We start from the raw sequence: 18,070 nt of genomic DNA on the forward strand, positions 1-18,070 counted from the left end.
CCTGGTTGACAAGTAAATGAAATCCAAATAACACAGTGACTAACACAAGCACTACATATTGTCCCAAGTTCAAAGGAGTATTGTCCTGTGGATTTAATTATTCTAAGAGCACCTTGTAATCATGTCTTTGTTCTTTATATTTACATTCCCACAGTAACAAGATTCTTATAACATACATGCCGTTTTTGAAAGTCTGACCATTTGAACATATTAAGGAGTAATCAGTCTTATAATAAATAGATACTAATAGTAAAATGGTCTAAAAAATTTACAATCAACTTCATTCCCTAGAAACCATGCAACAATGCCCTCACAACTCCAGAATATAAGTTGTGAATATGGTCTCAACCATTCTTTTTATGGCATGAAGGTGCCATTGGTTATCCATTATATTCCACTGGTGTCCTGTTGAGGATAAGAATCCTTAGACACTCTGGACAAACCAAGTGAAGGTATTGGCATCACAGAGATCCTTTGGCATGTTCTTTTGAGGCTGAATCTTTATGCAGAGTTTTACACTACAGCTGAAACAATATACTAGTCTCCTTCTCTTAGGTACACAATCCTGTACTTTGTCTCCTTCTCCCAGGTATGCAAATCCTGCACTTTATCTCCCTCTCCCAGGTACACAAATCCTGTACTTTGTCTCCTTCTCACAGGTATACAAATCCTGTACGTTATCTCCTTCTCACAGGTACACAAATCCTGTTGTTTCCTTCTCCCAGGTATACAAATCCTCTCCTTCTCCCAGGTATACAAATCCTGTACTTCATCTCCTTCTCCCAGGTATACAAATCTTGTACGTTGTCTCCTTCCTGGTATACAAATCCTCTCCTCCTCCCAGGTATACAAGTACATAAATTTTTCTCCTTCTCCCAGGTACACAATCCTGTACTTTGTCTCCTTCTCCCAGGTATACAAATCCTGTACTTCATCTCCTTCTCCCAGGTACACAAATCCTGTGGTCTCCTTCTCCAAGGTATACAAATCCTCTCCTTCTTCCATGTATACAAATCATATACTTTGTCTCCTTCTCCCAAGTACACAAATCAAGTACTTTGTCTCCTTCATCCAGGTATACAAATCCTGTACTTCATCTCCTTCTCCCAGGTAAACAAATCCTCTCCTTCTCCCAGGTATACTAATCCTGTACATTGTCTCCTTCTCCCTTGTACACAACTCTGTACCTTATCTTCTTCTACCAGGTATACAAATCCTGTACTTTGTCTCTTCCTCCCAGGTGTACAAATCCTGTACTTTGTCTCCTTTTCCCAGGCTTATAAATCCTGTACTTTGTCTCCTTCTCCCAGATACACAATCCTGTATTTTGTCTCCTTCTCCTAGGTACAAAATCCTGTACTTTGTCTCATTTTCCCAGGTATACAAATCTTGTATGTTGTCACCTTCTCCAAAGTATACAAGTCCTGTACTTTGTCACCTTCTCCCAGGTACACAAATCCTGTAATTTGTCTCCTCCTAGGTGCACAAATCCTGTTCTAGCTAAAGCTTTGCTGTGGGTCCCAAAAGATATTTGTGGCCATTTCCTTTTTTAAACATGTTCAATCCACCAGCAAAATCGCAATATCCTACAGAGTCATGAAAAAAGTGCATTTTGCCCTTTTTCATGATTTTCATAATAAGGCTGGGATATTTCCAGAATGATTGGTTTTGCTTTAGTTTGTGGAGTATGAGTTGCAGTGGAGATGGTAATGCATGCTGCTACAAGGATGATGACATCCAGACTCTGAATCAGAGATGGCATTGTTTTATATGCTGCAAGACCCAGCATCTTTCTTGTTGTAGGGCACTGCATCAAACACCCTTTTTAATGTAGAAAGAATCTGTAGAGAAGCATAATGTTCTGATGTCAACATCTCAGGTGACAGTCTATTTAATACTCATTGATAGCCATAATGTAGTGCTTAACTGGGAAGTTTCGCCTTTTTCTCCAAGAAAAGTTTTTTTACTTTCCCAATTGCTTAACTAACCACTTTGTTATCCTGGCATATAATCTTTTGTGGATCATTGGTTTTGACAAGAAAGTCTTTACCATTGTTTGACTTCAATGCTCATTTCATCACTTCACTGCCTGATTTACTAAGATATGCATATGATATCACTATTGATGCACATCTATCTTTGTCTGATTTACTCAAATATACCTCTCTAGTACCGCTATCTGATTTACTCTACACATCTGTTATCATTTGTTACCATGATTGATATAAGTTTGATTTGTTACTGTTATGCATCCATATAGTTAAGTTGTTAAAGAAATCTAGCACTCAGTTTAATTTTTATCAGTTGAAACTCAATAGGCACTCTTGCAGTGTGCATGTAATTCAAAATGGTCACCTGTGGTTGCACACATATTTGGAGCCTTATGAAAAAGGTTGCTATGAAATGTACAAGTTTATGCTGAGTGAGGTTTGACAGCAAGAAAATAGTGTATTTCCTCAGACATGTATGCATGTTAAATGTGTAGATGATACTGTAACTTGTCTTACATGGGTTGAACACTGTCAACAACTTGGTCATGGAACTTGGAAAGATGTCCAATCGATGAATTATATTTAGCCATTAATTAATAAGAATGATAATATTGTAGAAGTTTGCAGATAATGAATCAATTATATGCAATGACTGATACATAGAAAGTGAACTGTCATATAATAAAACTTAAAGTTACCCAGAAAAAAGGTACATACACTCAGGTATACCCTTGCTCAGTTTTAACATTAACAAATTAGAATGATTCTGGTCCAAACATAAAAAAGCAACAAAATCATACAAATTAGCATGTATGTGTTTGGCCATAGTTTTTAGTTGTGAATCTGTCAGGTGACCATCACTGTAACTGAATCACTACAAAGCTTTAGCTAGAGCAGTATTTGTGTACGTGGGAGAAGGAGACAAAGTACAGGATTTGAGTACCTGGGAGATGGAGACAAAGTACAGGATTTGTGTACCTGGGAGATGAAGATAAAGTACATGATATGTGTACTTGGGAGATGGAGATAAAGTACACATAATGTGTACCTGAGAGAAGGAGACAAAGTAGAGGATTTGTGCACCTGGGAGAAGGAGACAAAGTACAGGATTCAGACTTACTGATGTATTTTCATCTGACATATTTTATAATTCAGTTTTAATAACATTAATGGATTTATCTAATGAATCAAATGATTGACTATATGATGTATTTCCTATGTTGCACTGGAACTGCTGAAGTGGTCTAGTGGTTAGAGCATCTGCCTTGGATGCGGGAGGTCACGGGTTCAACACCCCCCACCCCATCATACCAAACACTTTAAAGAATGGTACTAACAGCTGCCTCGCTAAGCTACGTTAAAAATCCAAATCACACATACACACATAAGTCTGAATCATTAGATATGCCAGTGCCATATTAGTGTGTGTGTGTGATTTGTATTTATAACAGTTTTTTAACAATTTTTCAGTCATATCACTACGATGTCTGCAGTGTGGCAGTTTATAGTGATGTCTACCACTGGGGCATCATGCCACAGACATGTAGCAAGATGTCCCACCCAGTCACATTATCCTGACACCAGGCCTACCAGTCCTAACACTAACCTCTTAATGCTGAGTGCCAAGCAAGGCAGCTGTTAGTACCATTTTTGTAAGTCTTTGGTATGACTTGACTGGGGATTGAACCCACGAGTCTCAGACTTGAGTCTTAATGATGCATTTCCTATGTGTCATTAGCATATCTTATGATTCAGATTTGTCTTGATGTATTTTCAATTTGATACTAGCATACCTTATGATTCAGACTTAAGTCCTGATGATGTATTTCCTATGTGACACTAGCATACCTTATGATTCAGACTTGAGTCTTAATGATGCATTTCCAATGTGGCATTGGCATATCTTATGATTCAGATTCGTCTTGAAGTATTTTCAATCTGATACTAGCATACCTTATGATTCAGACTTGAGTCTTAATGATGCACTTCCTATGTGGCATTGGCATATTTTATGATTCAGATTTGTCTTGACGTATTTTCAGTGTGACACTAGCATACCTTATGATTCAGACTTAAGTCTTAATGATGTATTTCCTATGTGGTACATCGTATGATTCAGACCTAATGACATATTTCCATGACATACCTTACAACTTAATGACACGTCTGGATAAACATGACACATCTTAAAATTCAGATTTAAAGCGACAGTTTCAGATTTATTAGACAGGCTTTCTTATGTACCATAAGATTTGTAAATCCTGACTTAGCAGATAAATTATTAATTTTAATTTTAAAAATTCTCATATCTCTACAGCAAACTTAAAACCATACACACACAAAAACACAGAACAAGTAGCCCGTCAGTAACTATATGAATTTTTTTTTGTCTCTCTAACAAAACTTAAGATGTCATAAATATGATCAACTATATTAAGCTGCTTTCTTTAAATTATATAAGACATATGCCAATATACCTTCTCTCCCTTTATACCTTAATACATGCCTTTCCTCTGGAAGGGGAGGGGGGAAAACATAGTTTTGTATGCCATGTTTTGTATACCAAATGTTTACATGATAAGATACATCATTATGTAAAATCTTATTCACATTTGTACAGTGGTTTTTATGAAAAGTTACAAAAACCTTACCCTTCCTTTGATCTCAACCCACCTCTGGAGGAAGAGATTTTCTTAATATATTTAAAAATTCTTCGTATGTGTCATGAACAATCAAACAACAAAATAGAAAACACTCCATATATTAAGATATGTCACTGAAAAAAGTCTCCAAAATGGTGAAGAAAAACAAAACAAATCTTCAATGAAAATGTAAGGTAACAATGTAACATATTTATTTCAGACCAACTCATATTTCACAATTATATCAATTATATAATTACAATGCATGTCTAAATGTTTTACTTGCATAATTTTTTTAAGAATTAAAATATAATGCATCTAAGTCATCCTCATAAACATTTTTAGGTATTCATTTCCCTCATAAAATTCACAAATAACTTTATGCATGTGAAATTTTGTACTTTACTTTTAATGAATCAATAACACATACTTTGAAAGAAACATATGACTCAAGCAGGTTGCAATTACAACTTCACTTCTACATGACAAAATTCTCTAAATTAGTTCATGTCTTTAATATCAAAAGATGACAAAGATTTTTAAATGACATTTACCTTGCTGTGGGGTGAATGAAAGATAGGCATGCACTGCCAATAAGGAAGCAATCTTTAAAAGATTTGTAACTTATTATTCAGTCACAAATCAAAGCCAATGTAGACTCGGTCACTATGAATAAGTGGCGACTATGTCTCACCTTTGCTAAAAGCAAGTTAAGACAGTGAAAATCAAATACATGTCAAAAGTGGATAGCAATATCATGAGAATAAGTAAACCAATTAAGATACATGCATCACAAATAGTAGATGTTGAGGACTACTGAAAAAAACCATCACAGATCATGATTTTATGACATGTAAAAGTGATTCATTCTCACTCAAGTTTAGTTTCAAATTTTGTTTTTAAACAAAAGTTTTATATTAGTATGCATTTAAAAGTTCTGAAAATATTTTGAAATTTTCATCAATGTTTTGGATAGTAATAGGAAAGAAAACTCTGTCAAGATAAACACTATGGACCCTATATACCTGAAGCTAAGTAGGTCTATTCTGCACAAGAGTTATTCCTCTTGTTTAGGATCTTGGATCTTGATTGTTAAATATGTTGGCATCAAAGTTTAATTGTCTGGTCCAGTTTTCTATCAGTGGTTATGCATAGAACAGTAAAATGTATTTCCTATTTAATGTCTCCACGTGTACTGCACAGAATCTTTGCATTAAATACTTTTTTTTATTAAAGGAACATTTTGTAAAAATACTGAAATTGTGAGGAAATCTTCAAAGTTTCCTTAAAAAAAGAGAAAAAAAGACTTTTTCAGACAAATTATAATGAGGACTCAAGTGTTATTTTTAACAATTTCTTAATGTTTGGTGCCAGTTACATTATTTTTTTAAAATAAGAAATATATTTTTTTTAATTTCTAAATTTCTGGAAGAAGATCAAAGAAGTTAATAAATCAAGGGCCAGATGTAAGAAACAAGCGTTTTACTCATACTTCATCAAGTTCTAATTCATTTTTAAATTGAAACCATGGAGAATATATCAGTATAAAGTCTTGCTTACTGACTTTGTGATAAGATAAGATGGTATGGTGTGACAATATTTCACATCTTAAATGCAGAACTTATTCTGAAATATTCAAACTGAAATCCTCTCAAAAGTTTGCAAGAATTTGACAAAGAATTATCATTTATCAAAACACTTGTCCATGTGAGAGTCCAATGATGTCAAAAAGCTTGTCCATGTGAGAGTCCAATGATGTAGATTTCTTGCATCAGCTACACCTCCTGAAATGGATGTAAAAGTCAGACCATTTGTCCTCCTAGGAATACACATCATTTCCTGCTTGTACACTATTAGCATCATTCATGATATTGTTGTCCTGCCTGCGCTCTTGACCAGGTGCAAACGGCATCAGGATCCATCTACCTTTTTATATTAGGATGTTTCCGTGCTCCTTGTACAGCCAGTGTATCAGCTTTTTCATTTGCAGGGTTGCCAGAATGACCTCGAACATGTTGCTACACAATAAAGAAACAGACTAAGATCAGAAAAAACAAATCTAGTTTGTATTGATTTTTGTTTTATTCCTGAACAAATTACAAATAATGTTTTTTTCTGATTTTAACAGCACATAAATGAAACTTTCCTCGAAATAAAGAAAATGAAACATGGATAGAAAATAATACGCATGAATTAGTAAAGATTTAGATAATAGCTACTTCTCAGTATTATAGACTGTTTAAGATGATCCAACCTGAATTGATTTTCTTTGGACAGAGATGGTATGTGAGAGCAGGACTAAAGCATTTAATTCACTTTGAAACATAATTTTGCATTGATTGCAATTTTAACAACAACTTCTTCTATTCTGAAGCCATACCTGTATTTTAAAAAGGCTTGGTATTCTTCCTTTTCTATATTTAATTTCAAAATACCACAGAGTAGGGGGTTGACCGGCATACTGTCTGCTTTTGTCCATCTAGTATGTTCATCATACTCATACTGAACTTCATTTTTGGCTTCAAAGTCATTCACCTGCATTTCAAGCAACACTTTCCCAGTTCCATTAATGCATAAAACTTTAAAAATCATTGACATCATTGCTGAATTAAATCATTATCCGTAGACGAACCATGTGGAGAGTCAGCTATTTGGGGTCTTCTAGGTAGCCTATGTTTTAAACATGTATTTGTAAAACATCCTTGATGAATGAAAGGTTTAAGCTATGACATAATGCTTGTTCCTGGGCCCAAAGTATCAATAAAATTAAGTTTAACAACCATTCATGTAATAATAATAATAATAACAATGACTTTGTATAGTGCCTAGTCTTTAGAAGCTCTAAGCACTTTACATTAGACAACACCTAAAACATAAAATAAAAACATTTAAAAAAAAAAAAAAAAGCTTAAGTACCCAAAGCGTAAACCTCAAAAAAAGACAGCATTTCAAAACTTGTTCTGACAGTGCAACTTATTTAGTGACAAGCACAGTTAAGTAGTATACTGTGCAGAGAACACTTTTATATGTGCGCCTTTAAACTTGTTTGTGAGAGTTCTTGTACATCACTGTTCTTCTGGTGTGCAAATTCTGATTAATTTTGTGCAATTTGCATGCCCTAGTAGAAATCTGTGGATCCAGAAGTGTAATTCGTGACTGATGTAGTGATGGTTGTTGTTGATGATCTTGTAGGGTTTTCATTTTTCAGCAAATGATAGGCTATACATGGCGGCCAGTATAAATGGTGGAGGAAGAACCCGGGAAAACCCAGGAAAGAACCACCGACTCACGAGAAGCTACTGGCAAGCTTTCTCACACACCCACATTGGCTGCAGTGATGGGAAACTTCACACTGAACCAAAAAATTTGTAAAGTTTACTTGAACCTGAAATACCTCCAGTCTTCCAAATGATATTTCACTACTTCAAATGTTTTTTCCTTTACAGTGATACAGTGGAACCTGTCTTGAAAGACCACTCATTCTGCCAAAACATAAAGATTACTCATGACATGTAATAATGCTATACAATCAATAAATCTGTACATGGCGAACCTGGTCTCTCAAGACAGGTGGTCCCTCACAGCAGTGGTCTCTCAAGACAGGTTTTACTGTAACAAGGTTTCTGTCCAAACAAGTGCATATCCAAAAAGTAAGAAGTGTATTTTTTTTAAATGAAAAATTGCTCTAATTGCATGAAAATCTAACAAGGTGATAAAGTGTAACATATGGATTTATGGATGTTAAGACAGCAGCAGCAGAACAATATGCCCCTCTTCTGCTTTTGCACAATTAGTCTGTGTTTATCTGAATTTTAAATTAAACATCACTGAAGAGAACAAGAATATTTACCCATTTTACTTTCATTCCTTGTGTCTCCTGTAGCAACTCCTCAAAGTCCTCTCTATTAATGACAGGCCCTCCTGTGGCCAACTTCCAGCCATTCTTTTGCCATTTATGGACCCATCCTTTCATGGCTATGTCGCAATATGGAAAATATGAAAATAAAAGAATAGCAATGATTATTAGCAAGATTTGTCATTTTGGAACACAAAATATAATGCACAGCATGAAATGATCAATACAGAAGCCAACGGGAATTAACAGAAATTGACTCTGCAAAAGAAGGGAAGGTAAGAAACAAAACATTCAATAGTAACAAGAAAATTTTTGTTAGAGAATCCATACAGACTGGTTGCAAAATAATTTTGGTTATTGTGGAGTCATGTCACTTTCATGAAATAGTGGATGTTAACACTGAAAAGCAAAATGACCATCACACCATTAGAAACTGGAGCAAGCAGAGAATACCCTGAAAACAGTACAGCTATATATGTTATAGAACTGATACTTTCTGGTTGAGAAAAATTAGGTATACCAAATCAAGATGCAAAACTCATGGGCCACAAAATTATCATGATGAGGAAAAGAACAGAAAAAATAATAATAATAATGAGGACTTTGTATAGCGCCTAATCTTTAAAAGCTCTAAGCGCTTTACAACATTAGACAACACCTATAAGATAAAAAACATATAATATTAATACTACAAAAACAAACACCATGAAATTAGAAAAACATTAAAAAATAATAAACATGCTGAGAATATTTCAGGTAGGAAATAATATTAGGTCTTTAAGTTTGTTCTTGCAGTTGAAATAAGTGAGTTTTGAGAGCCCTCTTGAATGTGATCACTGTGTCTTTGTGTCTAAGTTCAGTGGGCAATTCATTCCAAGTTGCTGGGCCCTGGTATGCAAAAGAACACTGTCCATATGACTTTGCTTTCATAGTGGGAATAATGAGTATACGATTGTCAGAAGAGGAGCGTAAGTATCTTGCTGGTGTGTACACATTGGTGAGATCGGATAGGTATGTTGGACTAGAGTCCGACAGTGAAACATAGCAAAGAGAACAAATTTTGTGTTTGATTCTGGATTGAATGGATAGCCAGTGTAGGGTACAGACCAGCGGGGAGGTGTGCTCTGATCGTGGTACTCTAAGTATGATCCAAGCAGCTGTGTTTTGAACTTTTTATGCGTTTTTTCTTCTTACTTTTAAGAAAAAAAATAATACTTTTTCGTGTACAAGAAAAATATAAAATTTCAGGAGCCAAGCCACGATCATCGTGTATTATTCATATGCGATCTCTTCCCCAAAATGATAAGCAACTTTTTACGTTTTTTTCTTGGACTTTTTAAGAATTTTTTTGTGCACAAGAAAAATACATGTATATGAAATTTCGGGAGCCACACCACGACCGTGTTATATCCAAATTTGCGTTATAACGGTGTGCGCTAGAGTGGGGTCACAATGTACATAGGTCCCAAACCTGTAAACATAAACTGCCACCATTGTCACACCGTAGAAGACCTGCAACATGTATTCAGTAATTACACTAAATTCCAACTAGCAAGAACCAACTTCCAAAACGCACAAAAAGCAATTGGATCCCCTTATACCTTTCCAGAAATCCTAGACCTAAAAAACCCTAACATATAATTAACATCCTATAATATATTAAAGTTCTTAGAAAAAACTGAACATAAAAATAGGATATAACCAGCCCCAAACAACCTTGTCAGGCAGTTAACAAAAGACGGACAACTCTGATATGTCTACCGAGACCTGAGTATTCTTGCATAACGGCACCTTAGGCCAACAACCTGGAGACAACAGACACCTCTAATGTGGACAGCTGTCTGCCTTCCCGCACTTCCTCCCTTGCCGCCAGATACCAATTATAAGCACACAATGCATGCATAAATGTTTCCAAATAATTAACAACCACATGAGTGAGTGAGCGCAATTCCCACTCATCGCATCAAGTGGAACAGATTTTACTTTTTAAAACATGAGAGTGTGTTGGGTCCATTCCCAATCATGTCATCCCTCCATTCAGGCCGTTAGGGACCTATATGGACCCACGACCTGAGGCTAAATTAACAGTGCCCCTTGGGCACATAAATGCCTGGGGGATGAAGCACTGATTCCTTCCCCCAGGAACAATGAACAGGCCACAGTGCAGTCATAAATTTGAGGTACATGTACTTAATGTGCGCACACCTCGTTAATTCAATAATTCATTCATTCATTAGAGATCAACACTGATGAATCCCCGTTTTCAAACATGGACAAGTCAACAAGGGACCTGGGGTCGTTCCTGGAACTAAAAACTTTGCATCCCCCCTACCAAGTAGATTGAATATAACTTGACTTCCTATACCCACTGGGCTATGTCACAATATGGAAAATATGAAAATAAAAGAGTAACTTAAAAAACAAGAGGTAGGTATAAACCTGACCCCTGTCACCTGACTGATATTTGGGCCAGTGACCATCGCTCAAAGGCCGGTGACCAGTCCAGTCTGGTGATAAATATCTTAGATGTAAGGCCAAATCAGATTTATCCAAAGTTGATCACTGCTCTCTCCTCTCAGGAAGGTGTAATTCACTAATTTCATGCACTGAGACAAAGACACAAGAGAAGGTGCGGCTAACCCCTTAACTGGAGGTATTGCTCTCTCACAGGTGTTTTTCCTCCCTTGGTGATGGCATTGTAATGAGCATCCTTGGCCCTTCAAAAAGTTATCTTGCCCCTGATGTGCAGTAGTTTCCCCCAACCAGGAAAAAATCCATACAGGGATTTTGTCTACTGAAGATGAGGAGGCAAATGGGCCTTTTTCTTCCCCCATGTGTGGCAAATTTCAGCAATGTCCCATACCCAGTCAGACCAAACACAACAAAGTGGACAAACATCACTGCATGCACACTCTGTGCATACTAAGCAGGTGGGATGAGTGTCCCTTAGGGTCTTCTTACACCAACACTTTGTGACATTACAAACTCTGAAAGGCAAACGTTTCCTCAAAACAAAAATTCCTCATCCAGAAATGAGGGTTAATAATACTTATCTAAGCAAGAGAACAATGAAGAGGGATACAATTTAATGAATGACTGTTTGCTAAGCAAGGCATGAAAAAACTTTAACACTACAAAAGATAACACTATATTAAAGCAAGGACTGAAGAGACAGTCAGTCAATACAAAAAGGTAGGTGAAATGCATGTAAATATATTTGTAACACTGAAAATGATGGAACTTTTTAATGAATGACACAGCACATGTGTAACATGCCATCCAATAAAGAAGAGAATGGTATTCTGGATGCTGGCCATGACTAAGGAGTCACACTGAGATTGTATTCTTTACAATTCTGGCCATCCATTACTAACTGGAAGAAAGAATAATTTGCCTGGGCTGGTCACGGAAAAGGAAACCATTGCAACAGCAGCAAATTACTGCTCTTAAATTGACACATCACAGGAACCTCTTGGCAAGGAACAAAAAATATATCCTTCCCATACATGGTTACCTAAGATACAAATATACTTCAATGTTTACTGTAATTTAACTTGGATATTTTGGGGAATAATTTACAAAGGACAGATGCAGAGTGTCAAAATAATGAGGGCCCCAAGTGGAAGAGTGGTCTAAAGCGCTCTCCATTACGGATCACTACCATCTCAACTCTGTCTGCGTGGGTTTGAGTCTCGGATTCGGTTAATGTGGGTATGTGAGAAAGCTTGCCAGTAGCTTCTCGTGGGTCGGTGGTTCTTTCTGGGGTTTTCCAGGGTTCTTTATTCCACCATTAATACTGGCTGCCATGTATAGCCTATCGTGTGCTGAAAAATGGTGTTAAACCCTACAACAACAACAACAAAAAATCAAAATAATGCATGGCACTGGTTGAAAAAGCTCTTGGAAAGTATTACTTGGCCATAGTTCACATTTCAAAAAAAGAAGCTGACCATGTTCTCCATTTTAAACAAGATACTGACCACAACCTGCATGTCCAGTCATGCTTTTGGCAAGTTGGTACTGTAAACATGTGTATCCATAGAGCAAGTAGCGGGGCCCCAAATGGCCGAGTGGTCTAAAGCGCTCTCTGTTATGGATCACTGCCAACTCATCTCTGTCTGCGTGGGTTCAAGTCTCTGATTTAGCCAATGTGGGTATGTAAGAAAGCTTGCCAGTAGCTTCTCGTGGGTCGCTGGTTCTTTCCGAGGTTTTCCCGGGTTCTTCCTCCACCATTAATACTGACCACCATGTATAGCCTATTGCGTGCTGAAAAATGGCGTTAAACAATATAACAACAACAATACAACAACAAAAAGCAAGTAGCATGACATAAACTTGAAATTACTTGTGAGACACATTACTAAGTATTATAACTTTTACAGTGAGCTTAATCTACAGTGTGGATGAATGGACATGTAAATCAACACTCACTCATACCATAAATATTCACTTGTATGAAGAGTCCAAATGCAAACTTCAAAGACCCAGATCTGCTGTCACATATTTGCAGCTGGACTCAACTTACAAGTGAGTATATATGGTACATCAAAATGGCTGACATAATGACCTTCAGCCAAGGTAGACTCAACAAAGCATACCAAGCTTTCAAGGTTACAAGCAAATGTAATATGCACAACAACAATGTAAAGGGTCATAACTCCATGAACAATCCAGAATGAAAACATAGGGAAAGCCTTCTTTAATGCACTTTAATATAACATGAATTTAGATATAAAATGTTCAGCACGAGACACATTTTTATCAACATTATAAAGAAAAGAAGTAGTCATGTTTAACACTGCTAAATTCTTGTCCAAGGCTGGCAGCTCAGTCTGAATAGGGGTGAAACAATACACATGTGCAGCGTATTGATATGATTTACGATATGCAGTCTGCAATACGATTCATATTGATACACATATAAACTTGATGGTCTTTCCATCTTTATTAGGTAGGGGCTGCCCTTTCATGTATGTTGACATTCTTGGTTGTATTTCCAGTATGCAGACTATAGATAGACATATAGTTATCATATATTTGTATGCAATTCTCATTGATAAGAAGATAACAACAATACTTTCAAACAGACTACCTGCTGGTTGTAGTGAGGTTTATCCAACATTTTAGGGCTTATAATGGTGGGTCCATTTATCTCCCTTTGTTTTGTACAACATGAATGATCAGAAAACATATTATTACCAATTTCGTATCTCAGTTACACTTGGAAGACATTACAATGTTATCTTCAAAACAGAAGAAATAATGCAATTTCCTCATGCAATGAAAATCCCACCTATAACAAATCCAGGTATGAGAATAAGGTTGAATACCAACAAAATCTATCACACTTTATTTCCTGCAGATGCAAAATACTGCTGCAGCCACAGGTATTTGTATTTGTTAGTGAATAAGGAGAACTATTGACTACACGCAGTCCTATTCTACAGTTTTCTTTTAACTTACACAATGTGATAAACTTGAGCAGTTTGAAATCTGCCCCATCGCTCATTCTATGCTAATTTCATTTATTCCATCAGCACCTTCATTCACTGGTTAAATGTCTCTGCATAAAAAAGAGAAATTCAAAATTTGTTTCCCGTGTACGATTTGAAGAGAGATGATGATAGGTTTTTATCTTAAGTAAGACCTCCACCTTTATCAAAGAAAAATGAGGGATGGAAGAAATGGTCATAGGTCAATATTTATCTAAACTTCAATATCTGTCTCTCTTTCTTCCTGCTCCATTTTCTTAGAGCTCTACTGAAATCAACATCTTTGACAGATGTCACCTCTAGTTGCATAAACATTAATTTGTTAAATAATTCTGAGCATGCTCTGCTCCTTTCCTTTGTATCAATATTGTTCTGTGCTTCTTTCTGAAGGGGCATATAGTATTTGTCGGCTTGAATATGTTGGGAAACTAATCTCTGTGACTGTTATGTACAATTTTCCAGAGATCATAGATATTATCTTTTGGATACATTTGCTCCAAACTAGGATTTTTCACTAACATAAACTTCCTTTGTTAAATCAATAGTTTACTGACTATCAATGCCAAATTTATTATCTGTACCATAATGCTGTATATGGGTATTTAGTACATCAATGCTTGTGCAGTCAGAGGTTTAAAAAAAAATCTTCACTTCTTAATTGCATTTTATAACCCTTATTTTATTCAATTTACATTAACCCTAATATGGATACATGTATATTGTTTTGTAGCATATCATCTGCAGGGTGAATTTGATTAATTAAAAAAATGAAAACTGCATTATACTTTTAAATTTTCTGTATTTTAGTTAGGTCCAGCACTCTGCCTTTTGTACATTTAATTTCAAAATACCACCAAAAAGGGTCATTCCGTCTACTTTTTGTCCATCCAGCATGTACATCTGACTCACCATTTCAGGCTCAAAAACACTCACTTGTGTCTCCATTAACACTTTCCCAGCTCCAATATTCTGATATATACTTCATAGCCTTAAAAATTATTGTCATTATCACTATCATCAGCAAGTATTTGCCAAACGAAATTGTAATGAACTACGCCAGGAAGCAGAGATTTTGGGTTTTCTAGGTAGCCTGCATTTTAAAAAAGCATTTGTAAAACTTTCTTCACGAATGGTTCAAACTACGCCATAATGTTTATTCCTGGGCACATTGTTCAAATAAAATTTAGTTTCACAACCATTTGTCATGCTTGAAGAACCCTGACGTGGAAAGGTTTCTACCCAAAAAACAGATGTCTCGACAAGAACGATTAAATAAAATTGTATACTTTGCTGAGCACATTTTCATATGTGGGACTTTCAACGAATTTGTTGGAATTTTTGCCTTTCACTGTTCTCCATGCATACAAATTCCTACAATTTTTTTTATGATTTGCACAATGGCATACCCTGACAGCATCTCTGCTTAAGTACTTGACATATCTAATGACTTTCCCACGAAGTCTCTTTGTTGCTTTGCCAATACTTCCTGTTTGTCATGCAGAGAATAAGCTACATTGATTTCTGATTAGTAGTTATTGTTTAACCTGGAGCGGAACAAGCAATAACCACAAATGAGAATTCAATGTAACATTTTTCAACGTGCAACACAATGGTAGCTTAGCTTTCAAATCAACCAAAGGAGTCAAGATACAATTCAAAGTATAAACTTGGTGGTTATTAAATGATGAGTAAAGTACTTCAATATACATGTGGAACACATCTGGAAGGTATAGTATATTCTGAATATACTTCTGTGTTAAGATAATTAGCAAGAGATGGGGGGACAGAATATGAACAATGTCCCTTTGTGTTAACTTGTAGTTGTGGAGTGGTTATTCTCAAATAATCGATTTCATTTTTACTAAATTAAACATGAGTGCATGTGACTGCAAATGCTATTTCAGAGAGATTTTAATTTTACAGAATAGCAAGGCAACAAAAATAATTATTCATGACTGCTTAAGACTAAAATAACATACATACAGTAAGTATTGTTTTGTATTGATTCTCCATCTCTTGTATCGATATGTGAATCATTTCAGCATAAGTATCAATGCATCAATATATCAATGAATCATTTCACCCATAAGTCTGAAAGGCATCCAAGTGAGTCTTGTACCAGCAAGATAAAAGTATCACTGGGATTTAAATCCTCAGAATTGCCCGAATTGTATATCGTGCCCTACAAAAGGTCTGCAATTTCTTTAATTTTTGACAACTATGGAAGAAGACAATGAGAGACTTCGCACCTCCTCCTCCTCTAAGTCTACTAGAACCTTGACCTTATAGGCCTGAGGGCAATAGGGGTTGTAGGGCATTCTGAAAATAGCAACACCCAGTCAACTTCTTCCATTGCAGCCTTAAAGCTCAACTCAGATATCTCCATGCTTAGATATTAGTGTGTTAGATTGTTATTCTAAAACTCAAATTGTGTATTATCCTGCTCCAGCTCTACTTCCCTGTCCATTTAAAACATGTGCATTATGGAAGAGGCATTTCCATTGTCCCTGTGTGTGTCACGTTACTACCAAAATGTGTACGTCATGAACATAGGGCTATCTGGATCCATACAACAGATCTGATGAACCTGTATGGACAACTGGCTTGCCATTATAAGGCATCAAATGTGCTGATAGTGTTAATGACATCTCCAGTACCAGTCAAGAAATAGGCATGGTGAAACGGATGAATCTATCAGTAAGATCCCAGTAAGTGTCCACAATCAATGACCCCATGTATCTTGTACAGGTTACTAACATGACCAATCTATGGTCACTGAGCATGAGGTACAGATGACCAGATGGGCTGGTCAGCAGCCAGGATAGGATAGCATTCTTTGGTGACGATATCATATAACAGATCATTAAGACCCAGTAAAAACTACATACACCTGGAATTACAGGCCTGAAGGCCATGCTTGGACATATGGGGGACTTATGCCCACTGGGTGGCCTAACATTGGCATTAAACTTCACCTATGGGGAGAATTATCTACTGCAGAAACTTTCCCAAATTTAATAACTTTGTCATTGCCTCCTGCACCAGGTGATGCATCTGTAACTTTAACAATGCGTAAAAGGCAAGGATGGCAAAACTGCAGCACCTTGCTCCATTTCTGTTGATGGAATGATGCAGATGGTGTGTTACTTCTTATTTTAGTGAATGAGACCCCAGCAATATCCCCAGAGCTGCCAACCTTCCAGACTCACAATTAGTGAAAAGAGGGATAAAAATTAGTGAATTTTGAACAGAATTAATTAAAAATTATACCACGAGACTAGCTCCATCCACTTTGATGGTCAGTACTGCATTATATGAAAATCCCGAAATAAAACTAAAACATATTATTTACACATATTACAAGTACAAATTTATCTGCAGTCAAATTTACTGATATACACAAACTTCAAGCTATTTGTCATCATACGATGCTGTGGTAGACATGAACTTCCTCAACTGGGCTATGTTAAATTTGCTTTCAAACAGTTCAGGCTTCTTGCCTACTTATTAATCTTGGTGACTAAAATTGTTGCAAATTTTCAGCACATAAGGAGGCACTAAAGTTTGTCTTATTTTTCCTTAAAATGGGAAACATTCTTTCAGTCACTATTGCTGATCTCCAACCGAGAAAGGCAGGTTATGTTCAAAAAGAAAGTTCACAAACAATGTTTCAGCATTTGCAGCTTGCAGGACTTGAGTGGGTGGCCTACGTACTCCAGAGCTGAAATCTGCTGGGTGCTCTTCATTTTTCCAATATCTCACAGATGTCAACCCCTGACGAGGAAAAAGTGTACTCCAAGTGCACAAAAAGAGGAATCCAAGCAGAAAAAGAGAAATCCACAAATAACATGCTAAAAATTCAATAAACAATGATTTATTTGCCCCTCTCATCTTTTAACATCATTTACTGCTTAAAGTTTTCATATGTAGCACTTTTAGCTTTCGAAAGCAACAGATTTTCATGTTGCATTTTAAAACACTTTGTACCAGCTAAGACCATGAATGTTTTGCACACCAGTAGAGCACAAAGTCCTGGGTTACTGAGCCTGGATCTGAATTCACTTTTATTTTTGTTAACAATACTGAACA

At 36.2% G+C, this 18,070-nt stretch overlaps 1 protein-coding gene across 1 annotated transcript in view; it reads right to left on the bottom strand.

Moving 5' to 3' along the window:
- Positions 1-4,823: 4,823 nt before the first annotated feature.
- Positions 4,824-18,070, bottom strand: part of LOC149807314 (ribonuclease H1-like) — a 44,953-nt gene continuing 31,706 nt past the window's right edge. Inside the window, exons 7-8 of the mRNA XM_089965216.1 lie at positions 8,484-8,608; positions 4,824-6,651 (exon numbers count right to left, since the gene is read on the bottom strand). Coding sequence (XP_089821342.1) covers positions 6,556-6,651; positions 8,484-8,608 — 221 coding nt within the window. The 3' untranslated portion in view covers positions 4,824-6,555. The remainder of the gene's footprint in view (positions 6,652-8,483; positions 8,609-18,070) is intronic.

Source organism: Sinohyriopsis cumingii, chromosome 1 (assembly GCF_028554795.1).
Source record: "Sinohyriopsis cumingii isolate HCF-2022 chromosome 1, ASM2855479v2, whole genome shotgun sequence".
Classification (NCBI taxonomy): Eukaryota; Metazoa; Mollusca; class Bivalvia; order Unionida; family Unionidae; genus Sinohyriopsis; species Sinohyriopsis cumingii.